At 34.7% G+C, this 15,313-nt stretch overlaps 2 protein-coding genes across 2 annotated transcripts; one reads left to right on the top strand and one right to left on the bottom strand.

The window, feature by feature from the left end:
* Nucleotides 1-2,349: 2,349 nt before the first annotated feature.
* LOC115427338 (uncharacterized) lies at nt 2,350-7,458 on the top strand. The gene is made up of 6 exons (XM_030145855.1): nt 2,350-2,419; nt 2,545-2,889; nt 3,523-3,867; nt 5,201-5,311; nt 6,785-6,846; nt 7,066-7,458. The coding sequence occupies exons 1-6, from the start codon at nt 2,377-2,379 to the stop codon at nt 7,201-7,203; spliced, it is 1,044 nt and encodes a 347-aa protein (XP_030001715.1). The 5' UTR covers nt 2,350-2,376; the 3' UTR covers nt 7,204-7,458.
* Nucleotides 7,459-8,570: 1,112 nt separating this feature from the next.
* On the bottom strand, nt 8,571-12,742 carry LOC115426578 (uncharacterized). The gene is made up of 6 exons (XM_030144674.1): nt 12,649-12,742; nt 11,247-11,576; nt 10,796-11,146; nt 9,150-9,272; nt 9,016-9,056; nt 8,571-8,930 (listed from the first exon to the last, which is right to left on the bottom strand). Exons 1-6 carry the CDS (start codon nt 12,689-12,691, stop codon nt 8,802-8,804), a joined length of 1,017 nt encoding a protein of 338 aa, XP_030000534.1. The 5' UTR covers nt 12,692-12,742; the 3' UTR covers nt 8,571-8,801.
* Nucleotides 12,743-15,313: the final 2,571 nt, after the last annotated feature.

Below are 15,313 nucleotides of genomic sequence, written 5' to 3'. Positions count from 1 at the left end.
ACATGGGGAATACTTTCAGAAACAAAGTTGTTGCATCTGTGACTGCATCTGTGACTGCTGACAGGTCTGGAAGGGTTGTCCCATTTCATAGGGGAATGTTTCAACTTCTAACCCTTGCAGCTCCATTTCAAGGGGTAGTGCCAAGTGTAAGAGCCAAGGTGGAGGGCTAAGGGGGGAATTAGGATTGAGCCAAAGTATTTTTGTTACTTGTGTGTTGAAGGACACTAGTCACTTTTCCACTGACCCTCAAATTACACAAATATAACTTGCGCATAAAAATTTACCTAATGGAAAAATGACAATTTCGCCAAAACTCTCGTTTTTGGATTAAAAGTTTTTGTGCTGGCAAGAGGTGGTTTTTTGGGCGTAGCATAAATGGTATATCATGCAAAACTGCAAAGGAAAGACCTTTTTCCACAACTAGAGTCAGGTGAATTTTTTAAAAAAATGTTGACGGATGTTAAAACAAGCAAAGAAGAAGAAGAGCTTTAAAAGAAACATGGCACAATATGTGTGGACAAACCAGGAAACCAAATCATTTTTGAATTTAGTACAACATAGATGGGTAATATATATTAATAATGAATATATCTGTACATTAACACAATATTTATGTTCGTCGCCATGTTTATGGAATGACTTCTTGTGTCATCTCGTGATAAATAAATAAATCAGCGCATTTGGGATTTAATGGAAAAACTGATATTATGCACTTCTGTTTTTTTGACATTTAGTAAATATCGGTAAAGCTTTGCACAGATGTCCAATGGAAAAGCCACCAGTGATTCTATAGTGAATCTCTGCAGGTCTGTACAAAGGCCAGAGAAATTAACAGATACACCAACAATCACATGTCAGGTGAAAATAATAATATGAAATAGTATCATAATAAACACTTAATATACAAATGTGCAAAAACATCCTCATGGCATGAAAATGTGTTATAACTCTAATTTTATTATTATTATTATTTATCTTTGTGACCAAAAAAGCATATTTATGTTTGTTTTGTGTCTTTTCTTGTTGTTAACTAAAAAGAAAATAGCAAATAGCAGGAAATAAATATACCAGCACTGATATATCAAAAAGAGGTGGTAACACGATGCAATAAAAAGTAAAGCATTCATTTATCAGAAATATCTCTGCATTCCTTTTTAAATTTACTACTATGAAATACTGAAGTGTGAGTATAAGCCCCATTTCACTTAACCCAGAAATAGCCTTTTGTAGTCCTACTCGTCAACCTCAAAACATATCCTGTTGAAACCCAGTGAAGGCACATTTGAGTAAACAAACGTCAGAGCAGAGGATAAAGAAATGGTCCACTACAGTTTTCAGCTTCACTTGTTTTCCTTCCTTTCAGACACAGAGCATAGACCGAATGTATTTTCCTTTATGTTTGTGTTTTAACCAGAACGTGTGACTTTAAACCAGTCAACAGCTGTACTCTGACATATCTTACAAAGCATTTCAATCATAATAATAATAATAATAATAATAATAATAAAAAAGTACAAATGAAAGCGTAGCGGAGGTTAACATCACTGCTCTACATAAAACAGGGAAAAGTCTGGGTTGTGTTGGATGCACAGTATTCACATCTGGACAATACTCAAATAAACATTGAATTCATTCATTTTTATTAATTATAGGTTTGCATTATGTTCCATTATATTCTTATTTATTTAATTAGCCAATCCAATCCAACTATATTTGTAAAGCACTTTAAAACAACTGCAGTGGACCAAAGTGCTGTAAAGAAAAATAATTAAAACCAAAATAGAAGAATAAAATACAAAAATAGATTTAAAGACATAGAAACTGTACAAAAAAGAAAAAAAGTGCTATATAGAAGAATAAATAAAACCCAAATAAAAGAATAAAATACAAGAATAGATTAAAAAGCCATACAATTAAAAACAATAAAAATAAATAAATAGATAAATAAGAACAATAAACCACTCCCAAATAAAAACAATAGTATAAAGATAGTACCTTCAAACATCTCACATGGTTTCAAAAGCCAAGGAGAAAAGATAGGTTTTAAGAAATATTGGTCAATCTTTTGTGTTTTTGTGTTATTGTGTCAACTAACACGAACTTGGGCTCACAGGCAGAATCGCTGATAAACAGACCAGCACAGTTGGTCTGAGCAGCTTAAAATTTGTGAAAATGTGTTGGGTCATTTAAAAAAAGAAAAACATATGAAGAGTTCATTACATCAGAGTCAGTGATAATGGGTCATAGATTTTACAAAAGTTTCCAGGTAGAGCATTTTCTGCATCTCAGCCAATCAGCATCATTTCCATTTTCAGACTTCTGATGCAAAACTTTAGATTTGTGTGGGAAGACATCAGTTGTGCAACAGTCACCACTATGATCGGAAGACTGGCTGCTTTGATTCTTCTAAGTACGATGTGTAAGAGCAAGTTTAGTTCTTATAAAAGCAAAATTGTTAATAGTTAAGGTGTAAAGAGATCTTCTGGCAGATATTACTTAGATATTTCTTTGTTATTTACATGTTTTTTTCTTTGTTTCCTCCAGCTTTTATTCAAACTGCAGATGTTTCTCATCTCAGTTCTTTGACTGTGGTCGACACCGGTGAAAATGTGACTTTACTTTGTCCAGTTTTTCAAAAGACAGAGACATTCTTGTACTGGTACAAACAGCCTCTTGGACAGATGGTCCAAACTGTCGCCTCTGGAGTTTTTAACAACGTGCAACTTCACAAAACATTTGCGAACTCTCGCTTCCACATCACAGAAGCAGGTACTCAGTATCAGCTGACTATTACAAACGTCAGCAAAGTGGATGAAGCCACATACTTCTGTCTCAGTGGAACAGCGTATTCACAGAGTTTTTCTAATGGCATCTTCTTGGCTGTGAATGGTAAGATACTTTAATTTGCTGCCTTTTTCACTGATAATGAATTTTTAACCCATAAAGACCCAGTGCTACTTTTGTGGTAGTTCCTAAATGATTTTTTTCCTCTATTTTTAACTTTTCTGAAGCGATAATTATTATCATTTATCTAATATTATGCTCAGTATTTTGCATTCTTACGTGAAAATCATGTATTTTCCTATATTTCATTTACTGATCATGTAGATGTTCATAAAAGCTCAAATAAAAGTTAAGGGTTGTTATATCAAAAACAAAGAAAATGAAAGAAAAAGTTACTTTTTCAGTGAAATATGTCATTAAGTGAACATAAATCAAGTGTGTCCATCCACTGTCATTGATCCAACTCCATGGGTTTTACTGGTGAATCAATATTGTAGAAGATGACAGTGTTTCCACATTCACTATGAAGCCTCTGAACGTCCAAATGGGTCATATCTGATGACCATGAAAAGATGACAAACTGCATTTTACACCAATTATTTACATGTATTGACAGGTTTTTCATTTCAGAAGTTATTAAACCTTTTAGATCAGTAGATGCCTCTGGTCACAGGCAGCTGTTTGGGTCTTTACAGGATAAGTTGTGAAAATAATTGAGTGGTTTTTCTGATCACACAGATCGCAACCGGCAGAAATCTATCTATGTAAAACAAAGTCCAGAGGCCGAGTCCATCTGGCTTGGACAGCCGATCCATCTCCAATGTTCCCTTCTGTCTGAGGACAAAGAAAACCCAGTCCAGTGTCCAGGTGAAGGCAATGTGCACTGGGTCAGAGCCGGTTCAGGAGAATCTCATCCAGGAATTATTTACATTCACAAGAACAAAACTGAAGGACAAAACAATAGGACGTGTGTCTACCATCTGTCCAAAACCATACAGGACTTGTCTGATTCTGGGACTTACTACTGTGCTGTGGCCACATGTGGACAGATCCTGTTTGGTGAAGGAACAAAAGTGGAGATAGGTATGTTTATAACTTTACTTTATATCAGTGTTTTTCAACCTTGGGGTCGGGGCCCCATGTGGGGTCGCCTGGAATTCAAATGGGGTCACCTGAGTAGTAGTAATAGATTAAAAAAAAAAAAAAAAAAACTTTCTAATAAAAAAATATATGGTGAGTTAATAGAGACAATCCCAATACAAAAAAGACATGATGAACTGTGAAGCTGAAACTGAAGCACTGTGGTTCTGTTTATTTCTCAAATGTTCATTGTGGTCAGTTTCAGATGCTGCAGCTCTTTCATAATTCATAGTTTGACTTATTGTTTGTTCAGTGTTAAATGTCAGCCTTGTAAATCCAAGCTGGACTGACTGTACATATCCTGACCAAGGAAAATAACATTCTCACTTTGTGCAGTAATCTACACCTGGCTTTTCTGCCTCCGTCCATTATAATATACATTTTATAGACTAAATGTCATCTAAAATTAACATTTATTTGCAACATGTATAGCAAACTATTACATGATCAAAAACTAATTAATTTTAGCAAAAAATGTCTGTGTTTTGAATGTCTGGGTGATGTTAAAATGGGGTCACAAGCCAAAACCACTGCTTTATATGATTTAATCTGAATGATATGCTTTATTGTGACTCATAAACATATAGCTCTTTTCTATTACTTTCTTTGATATAATGAAGAATGATGTGATTATTTTGATTACTAATGTCTGTGTCTAATCCAGTTCATTCAGTTCTGGGTCTTTTTTGTTGGGCACAGATCATTAATATTATTAATCACAATATGTGCCACAACAAAACATCGAAACTTCAAATGTTAGTCATAGGATTCTACACTGTAATGTGTATTCCCCCACAAAAATAGTGTTTAAATCCATGTATTCTGGGTTCTTGTTCTAATTTGCATGCAGTACTATTTCACTGTACGCGCTTTGAGTATGCGTTCATAGAAAAGCGCTATATAAATCCATTATTTCCATTATTATCTAATCCATTATTATTATTATTATTATTATTATTATTATTATTATTATTATTATTATTATTACAATACAATTATTATTACATACAATTATTATTATTTTAATATTACTTAGATTTAACGTACAACTCTTCAATAATTCATGGTTTGAATACTGAACATATTTTTACCAGAAATTTCTGTGCATTTCACCTAAAAGTTGTACATGTCCTATACTATCTGTCTTGCAAATAAAAGTCTTGACCTTGAAACTGTGAATGAATGAAAGAGGATGATGGTCCATGGAATGAAGGGCAGTGTAATCTGTTCCATGATGGTTCCGTTTAGTCATTAATCTACTTTTTCCTAAATTCAGGGCCTGACTTCCTAATCCTTGTGCTTGGAGGGCTGTTAACCGGCTGTGTGACTGTGATCGCCATCCTTATTTTTTACATAATACACAGGAGAGGTCATGAACAACACAAAGGTACGACAATCATACATCTATTCATTGATTTTGATTTGATTATAATTTATGTGGTTTAATGAGGAGTGATTTTGGTCGGGATCACTGTCCTTTTTTTTTTAAGTAATTTTGTGTGTATACGCATGTTTTTCTATATTTCATGTAGTAATTAGATTTGAGATCAAATGTCAGATTTACTTTCAACACTTAAACTTTTAAATTAACAATTTCTGAGGGATCACAATAAAATATTTATAACTTATGAGTTTATTCTGTAATTTGCATCTCATGCGACAATCTGCACATTAACAGCACCACAATCAATGTGCTTGAGCAGCTGTGACTGTCTTTTATCTTTTTTTAAGTTTTTATTAGGGCTGTCACAATTAATGCATTGAGGCAGATTAATCCAACATCATGATTAATCTGATTAAAAATGTGAACGCAATTAACCCAGCTGCAGCACAGAATGACTCTGAACATCTCTGGCAATGCATTTGGGTCAGTTTGTCCGAGTAGAGTTAGCGTCGCACATGAACAAATGGGCAGTTGATCCGGTAGTGACAGACAGCAGAACCAACCCATAGAGATGGAAGACGCTAAACAGCAGGTTGGTCCACTGGATGGAAATATGAGGACAAAAAAACAAGACGGAACAGTTGTTTACGGTTGTTTTGTTGAAACTGTTGAAGGTGTTTAATAAACATGTTAAATACATATATATTCCCTTCTTTCTTGAGTCTATTTGCTCATGCAAAATGAAACGCAATTAATATAGATTAAAAATGAATGATATTTAACTGTGATTAATCAAAATTAATACACAACAACCCTGTGATTAATCTGATTAAAAACTTTAATCGTTTGACAGCACTCGTTTTTTGTTGGGTTTTTTTTCTCTTCTTTTTAACCGCCACCAACCCCCTCTTTGGAGGACAACTTTATTTTTAATTACAACTTGTGTTTAAGTAACAATCTCCAACTTTGTATTCACATGTTCATCCATTCCTTGCTTGTATACATAAACATAGAGGGAGGGCTCATATAGGCGAACGTGTTCAGGGACAGGACGAGACAAGACAGTGGAACAAAACAGACATAAGACAAGACAGTGGGACCAGCCAGACAAGTGGTTGCTGTTGAAAACATAACCAAATAGGTGAAAGATATGACAACAAGTAAGACAAGACAAAAACAAATACTGATTACTTTAATAAGCACATTAAGTGCATTTATATTCCCTTCTTTCTTGAGTCTGTTTGTTCTTGCAAAATGAAACGCAGTTAATATAGATTAAAAATAAATGCTATTTAATCATGATTAATCAAAATTAATACACAGCAACCCTGTGACTAATCTGATTAAAAACTTTAATTGTTTGACAGCACTAGTTTTTATGTCTTTTTCAAAAAGGCCAAAGAGGACAAACAGGTGTGGTATTTCCAAGTTTCACATTTTCCACATTTTCATAATTTCATGCTTTCTCCTCGACAGAAATGACAACTTCTGTCAGTCTTGGACGTAAGAAGTCGACAGCAGATCAGCCTAATGAGCGTGTAAATATGCCTTTATTTATTTAATGCTTTATTTTTAATTTCTTGACACTGTTTTTCAGTTTTTACTCCGACACTGCCATGTTTCGATTTTATAATATTGTTTCTGTTTAAATTACATGTGACACCTACCGTGAAACACAATACAACTATATAGTGTCATGTAGTCGAACGTACTCTGATGCACTCTTACAGTATTTTTTTTCTTTTTTGTACCCTCAGGATGGTGATCCAGACCCAGTGAATTACGTGGCACTGAATTTTTCCAAAAGGCAACAAAAACGAGGACAGAAGGTGAGAGATTCACAGCAGGAGTGTGTGTACTCTGATGTGAGAGCGGACCATCACACTCCTCTGTAGGCAGAGCAGGACCTGCATCAGGCCTCAGATCCACGCAGAGGCCACACCCACATCATCTCTGTAAAGCTGCTGGAATTATCTTAAAGACGTGTAACACACCAGATAATTCAGATACGTGTATTACTTCTATATGTTATTAAAAAAGAGCTTTGCAGGTTGAGTAACCAATGTTTTACTGTAAAAATAGTATTTTAAGTGATTTGATGACTCCTAACACTGCACAAGAGCAGGTTATAAAAGTAAGAGTAAATGTAAATACCCTTAATTTTGTACAAAGTATAACTGTTACATTACTGGTATATTTAATACATACATTATTGAGACTGAAAGTTGTCTTTTGCTTGGTGGTTGAGGTGTTGGTATGTATAAGCTGTATCATGTCAATTAATCACAATAAATCAGTAATGTTTGTTGTATGACAAACTTTTTTTTCAAGGGATAAAAGATTTTTTTACTTTTTATTCAATTAACACTAAGTATATTAAAGTGGTTTGTGTACATTTTAGATGCCCTTTTTTTTGCTTCAAAATCTTGATTCTTTAAACCCTATCCATGCCTCCTACGGACTGCATTAGTTCTAACAGTAATGAATTATAATGCAGAATAAATGTAGAACAAAACTGTCAAATATGACAATATGAGGCAAAGACCAGTTTCTTTTGAAAGATTTTAATACATTTCACAAACATTTTCACAGATAAAAGTTTGTAGATGCAACTTTAAATGACATGCATAATATTCTTTAACAAATTGTTCATTTGTTCTTTTTATGATCTTAAACCAGTGCAAAAACTCTGTTCAATAAGCGAAAGAAATTAGCAAAATGAGGAAGCCATTAACATAGACAACTATTATAAAATACATGTGTTAAAATGCAATACAGGTAGATACATGAATAAAAATATTGACATATGCAAAAGAAAATGCACTATTTTAACCCATAAAGACCCAAACAGCCAGTGGCGACCAAAACCATCTACTGATCTGAAATGTTCAATTACTTCTGAGCCACTTATCCTATTAATCCACGTAAATAATTGGTATAAAATGCAGTTTTTCATCTTTTCATGGTCAGCAGATATCACCCATTTGGACGTTCAGAGGCTCTGTAGTGAACGTGGAAACACCGTCATCTTCTACAACATTGATTCACCAGTAAAACCCATGGAGTTGGATCAATGACAGTGGATGGAGACTCTTGTTTTATGTTCAGTTAATAATAGATTTTGTTGGAAAAAAATCACTTTTTCTTCAGTTTTCTCTGTTTCTAATACAATAACAATGAACTTTAATCTGAGCTTTTATGAACCTCTATATGGTCAGTACATTAAATATAGGAAAATACCTGATTTTAACAGGAAACAATGCAAAATACAGAGAATAATGTTATAATAAGTGGTGATAAATCACTTAAGAAAGGTTAAAAAGAAAGAAAAATTCATTTGGGACCTGCCACACTTTCTTCTTCTTTATGAGTTAAAGTTGGAATCATGTTTCTAAGATGTAGGCTAATGTAAGGAAGAGTTGGTTTGTGGTTTCAGTTTGTCAGTGGGTGAACTGTCAGTACTAACTCATGTCATGAAGCTCACAATGATTTTCTAATCTAATCCAAAAGCCTTGACAGCAGCGTAGATCCTCTGCCTCTCTGCTGCTTTTCCGTTCTTCATTACGTCTCGGTCTGTTATCGTGGTGAAGACGACAGCAGAATAAACCCATGTGTCATCTCTCTGTGAGAAGAAGAAAAATGTTTCTGAGACTAAATATAAATACCTCTGAAACAAAACGCAACCACACATTTAGACATTATCTTACCTTTATATTCCTTATTGCAGTATTTTTCTGCTGGGAAGAAGCTGCAAAGAGGCATTAACATAGATAGATATGAATAAAAAAACACAGTAGATCAGTATTAATGTGATGAAAAGAGGTTGTTATATTAAAATCACTTTGGTCTTTGATGGCATAAATGAGGAAGGCGATAACAGTCAGACTTATAGCCAGGATGATGACACTCAACAGACAAACTGGGTTGAACATCAGTGTATCATTGCAGAATGAAATCGTGGTTTCTGAAAAACATGAATGAAGAGTTAAATAGAAAAAGTTAAAGTTAGCACTTTAGACCTAATGGAATAGAAACCATAATTCCATGTGAGATAAAGCAAAGAAAGTCTCTATGTCCTTGAACTAATTCAAAAAGAACTTTCTGTGAGAAAATGTTGCCGTTTTTTAAATCAGTGTTGGTTTTTTTTTTTTTATAACAGTAGAGCCTCATTCCAGCCCTGCTAATTTTCCAGAGGCTTAATGTGAAAACAATGGTTATGTTTACATACATGCTAATTTTACATTATTATTCTGAATTTCATAGGTGTCATGTGAATAGCATATTCCACTTGGATACTGAATTAACCTTTTTATGAACTGGGTGTTTTCTGACTAAGACAATATTCAGATCATATGAGGATTCTTTGTACATGTATACATGTACATCCACATTCCATAACACTGTACAATAAACTCACCTCTGTTTGAGGTCTCTGGTCATAAATCCATTTGCACTTAAATGTCATTTTGCACATTCCTGGTTGGAATATTTCAACTTGTTTTGTACCTTACAGTTCTATTTCAGCACATTACAGTTATTATCCAGATTCTACCCAGCTTTTTCTTTCATACTTCTAATTTATAGTGTACAGTGTATAGTGGTTGTTCTTATGTTTACTCATGTTTGCTGTGGTTTTATATCGTTATTGAATGTGTGCCATGTTGCTTTAGAATATGCATCCACATTTTGATGGCCAAAGACCACAACCTCCTATCTGGAAAAATTGACTGTTTTGAGGAAACTAAAGAAGAGTTGTTGTTTTCTTGAAAAATATAATGTGTTAATTATACCCAATAAACAACACACTGTTTTTGACTATGTTACTGTCTACAAAGAGCATGCTGTAAGATAAAAACTACTTTTTTTTTTTTGTTCTGTTTTCTCAAAAAGTACATTTTTCAGAGAGGATGTTTTGCTCTTCGGCCATTGATTTTATTGTTGTTCTGCAGGTTACAACACATGGCATCCATCATGGTCAGAGCAACCATCAAAATTTGTTTTGTTATTCGTTTTGTTTCTTTTTATATATATTGTTTTATTTGATTTTATTGTTTCATACTGCTTTTGTTAATTTTTTTTTTATTGTGCTTTCAGTCTTTTGTACAGCACTTTGGTCCACTGTGATTGTTTCAAAGTGCTTTATAAATACAGTTGGATTGGATCAAAATGCCAGTTGTTTGTGTTGGAAGGAACAATAGAGAAAGCCTGAGTTTACACTGTGGAATATCAACTAAAAAACACTGTACTTAATGAAAGTGTCATGGATGCATGGTGGATCAGACATTTTCATTAGTCCAACCAACAGTGTAGTAGGTATTTGAATATTTTCTGCATGTGAACAGTCACTGTGGACCAGAGTGAAGGTTGTAAATTGCATGTGAGATCAATAAACTGTACATTTCAGTGTCTGAAAGTATGGAATTAGAAGCTTATATGAAACTGCTTGAGTGACAAACAACAGATTGAACACACTGGTGGTGCAGTTACCTTCTATGTCCAGTTTTGTTCCATTTCCAAAGATGATCTCCCCACATGTAGCCAGAGCACAGTAATAAGTCCCAGCGTCATATGCATTGAAATGATAATGACAGTTCCGTGGAGGGGAACCTTCATCAGGTCTCTTATCACATCCATGAGGGACATTTCCACTGGAGTAAATGATGTTCGGGGGTGAACTGTCTGACTTGGCTCTGAACCAGTGAATACTTTGATCTCCTGGACACGTCTTCGTCTCAGACAGGACTGAACACTGAAGAGACACCGAACCTCTTGGATGAAGTTGGCCAGATTTAAGTGGACGCTGGGTAACAGTATAACCTGAGGTCCTCCTGGTGTTTTCTATACAACATAAATTTTAAAAAAATGGACTACTTTAAAATGAAATGTTACATCAAAATACACAAATAAACAATGTGTAGAATACAAATATGTGAACTACCTTTTATAGACAAATAGGTCCCACTCCACTCATCTTTACTCCAGGTTATGACTGAACAGTAATAGACCGCTTCGTCGTCTTCTGCGGTCTTCAAAATGGTCAGAGAGCTCCTGGTCGAGGTATAGTTGGCTTGAAAACGCGAAGGGGAGAACGGCTTTTCAAATGTAGACACTGTAGTTGTTTTCATCAGGGTTGTGATTAAAATTAGACCGTGACCACTAGGCTGCTTGTACCACTTCACTCGTGTATTGCTGTACTCGGAGTCAGAAAAATTACAGGAAAAGGTCACAGATTCACCAATTTGGGCTGTGGTCACCGAGATCATCCCATCTGAGGGAAAAGACAAATATATACAGTATTTCATCAGGATCATAATAAAGTATAAATGTAACACAACAGTATAACCCTGTCCTGCTAGTGTCCTATCTGTGTGTCTGACTTTTGCAATTTCCCCTCTGTTGTAAATATGTAATCTGTATAGTTTTTTAGTTTTTTATTACCATTATTATTTTTATTTTATATTGTTTGCTTTTCCACTATCCTTATGCATGTACACTTTTATTCTTGCACTTTATCCCATAAAGACCTAGTGTGACTTTGTGTCAGTTCCCAAATAGTACATCTTTTTTCTCTATTTAACCTTTCCTAAATGATTTATCACCATTTTATCATAATATTATCCTCTGCATTTTTGCGTTTTTTCAATAAAAATCATCAATTTTCCTATATCTAATTCACCGATCATGTAGATGTTTATCAAATCTCAGAGTAAATTCAAAGGTTATTGTATCAAAACACAAAAAAACTGAATAAAAAGTGACTTTTTCAGTAAAATGTATCATTAACTGAAAATAAAACGACTGTCTCCATCCACTGTCATTTATCAAACTCCATAGGTTTTACTGGTGAATGAATGTTGTAGAAGATGACGGTGTTTCCACGTTCACTACGGAGCATCTGAATATCCAAATGGATCATATCTGATGACAATGAAAAGATGACAAACTGTATTTTACACCAATTATTTACATGTATTGATAGGATTAATGGATCAACAGGTATTAAATAGTTTAGATCAGTAGATGGTTTTGGTCGACAGTGGATGTTTGGGTCTTTATGGGTTATTCTGCTGCTGCCTTGACTGTTAAATTTCCCCGTTGTGGGATCAATAAAATCTAATCTAATCTAAATCAACTAATTTTGAGATATTGCCTTGTTGCACCATGTTCATTCAGTAAAACTAACATTAACAAACTATAAAATACACAGCAACATCCTAATTGAACTAGTTTTCATGCATAATAAAACAAATGTTAGCACATCCATGGCCATAGTTCCCATGTTGCAAGTACAGTAAACATCTTTTAAAACATACACACAAATCATAAATGGTAACACTTACAGCCTTGATGAAATAAATGGAGTATAATCCACAGAAGGATCATCTCGATGTTGTCTCTTGCCTTCAACTGTGTTAGGTTTCAGTGGATTAAAGATATGAGATGGGTGTAACAGTTCAGACTAACACAGTACATAGCTCTCAAAAATGCATTTCCTGTCTCGTTTTTCTAACCGAGCCTAAGGATATTTGAGGTTTCGTGGTCAGTTTCACTAGAAGAGAAAAAGGGCAAGTTTTGTTACAGAGATTGACAAATTAGTTAGTGTGTTAAACATGCTAAATGCAGCTTTTTCATCACCTTTTAATATAAAGTGTTCAAGTTAAGTGTTCTTGATTGCAATGTGAAGGGGACGTTGTTAATTCTGAAATGTGATCTCTTTTTAACTCATAAAGACCCAAACAGTCACCGGTGTCCAAAAGTATGTACTGTTACTGTTTAATACCTGTTGATCCACTAATCCTATTACTACATATATATAATTGTTGTAAAATGCAGTTTGTCATCTTTTCTTGGTCATCAGATATGACCCATTTGGACGTTCAGAGGCTCCGTAGTGAACGCTGAAACACAGTCATCTTCTACAATATTGATTCACCAGTAAAATCTATGGAGTTGGATCAATGACAGTGGATGGAGACACTTGTTTTTATGTTCAGTTCTTCATATCTTTGCTGAAAAAGTCACCTTTTCTTCACTTTTCTCTGTTTTTGATATAATAACCATCAACTTTAATCCAAGCTTTTATGAACCTATACATGATCAGAACATAAAATATTGGAAAATGCCAGATTTTCAATGGAAAAATGTAAAATATGGAGGGTTATGTTGTAATAAATGGTGATAAACCATTTAGGAAATGTTAAATATCGAGAAAAAAATCCTCTGGAAACTGCCACAAAAGTGGCACAGGGTCTTTATGGGTTAAATGTCACTTTCAGTAAGGGAATGGTTGTGAAAAAGAAAAGAGAGAACAGAAGCAGGGTACAAAGCGGTTTCAGGTCATCTTCTTTTTCTGAGAATTGAGGAAATACCTGGCCTGATGCTCAGAGGACAATGGTTATCACATGATCGCCTGTGTTAAAAGACACGCACCTATTCTTAAAGGTTCCTGTGGTTGAGCAATTTTGTATTTTCACCACAAACAAATCGCACCAGCCTTGTCTGAGATCTACCACATCAACCATTGCCTACATTGATCGTTTGTATGGTTTTAAGAACTCCTTTGTTTCCTCTAAGCGGCCTCTTGTGGTTGTACACATAACTGCTGTGCATGCGGTTACACTGACGTCAGTGGTTGGTCATGGAAAGGAAACTGACGACATTATTCATGATTTATCCCAAAACCAGTGACAACGCTTCTCTTTGACCATAGATAAACAACTTGAAAATCAGACTTATTCGTCTTTTGTGGTTTGTCAGTAGATGAGAAGATTTTTTTTTCATATTTTAAAGCAGAAGTACTTTTCTTAGTGCATATACATTTCCAAATTCAACACATCCAGAGTGTCAGTCTTCATGTGTTGGTAGCTATGACAGACTCCAGAATTCTGTGACCCTCAAAAGGATTTTAAAAGCAGTTTGGAAAATAAATGAATGAATGACAAAGTGTAAAGTGGACCTGAAATAATGAATGCTATACCTGTGATATATTTTCTTTTTTACCTCAGGCAGCCTATGTGTGGTGGCCCAGAGGTGCAACAGCCCAAAAATTATCCATATAAGACAAAAAAAAAAAGAGAACAGCCCCAAAAAATTATCCACCATAAGAAAAAAAAAAACATCATCCACCTTTTCAGTTAAGGGGTGCTGTTTACTTGAAAGGTCTCTCGCTTTAAAATTAAGGCCACCACAAAAAAATAAAAGCATAGGCTGAAAATTTTTAAGGCCTTCCAGCTAATGTGGCTAATGCTAAGGAAGTAACCCACCGGAAGTGGAGGTCGGTGCGCTAAAAATAAAGTTATTTTAAAAATATTTACATTAATATAGTTTGCAAAGTGGTTAAATGATTAATTAAGGTTCCCATGTTTGCTTAAGGTTAGGACTGGGTGTTAAATGGTTAAGGTTACGGTTAGGGTATGGTTGGGGTTAGTTTTCATTGGTAAATGGCCCCTTGTGTGCATTGTGTGAAGGTTCGTTGCTAAGCTAATGCTAACGTGAAAAGCTGTAGTTCACAAAGTTGCAGTCAACTTTTCGCGTTAGCATAAGCTTAGCATAGTGGATAATTTTTTGGGCTGTTGCACCTCGGGGTCACCGTACATATGTGACTGAACAGGAACCAATGTGATTCCCAGCACCAGCAGGGAAATTGTTGTCTGATGTGCCTATGAGCAAGACATAGGTTGGTTGTTTCTGCTGTTATCTCATTTACTTGTTATGTCATTATACCATCCTCATAATATTACAGTAATACTACATTAAATATAATCATAGTTGATGTGACAGGTCAGATAAGGTTCAAATTAACTATTTCAAGTGAGCGGACGCTGTTTGATCACATTACAGCCATGTGATTAGGCTGTTTATGTGAAGTTACATAAATGCAGCATGTGATAAAGCAGCACAGAAAAGTCCTGAAAGAAGTCTGAAGTGTACTGATGCAGTGACAAGGAAAAAAAGAAAAGAAAAAGCTGAAGTAGAGCAAACTAGACAATTTCCACACGCGGAAAT

This window comes from Sphaeramia orbicularis, chromosome 10 (assembly GCF_902148855.1).
Source record: "Sphaeramia orbicularis chromosome 10, fSphaOr1.1, whole genome shotgun sequence".
NCBI classification, from domain to species: domain Eukaryota; kingdom Metazoa; phylum Chordata; class Actinopteri; order Kurtiformes; family Apogonidae; genus Sphaeramia; species Sphaeramia orbicularis.
The sequence above is the reverse complement of the archived record's forward strand: the minus strand, read 5'-3'. Positions and strand labels throughout refer to the sequence as shown.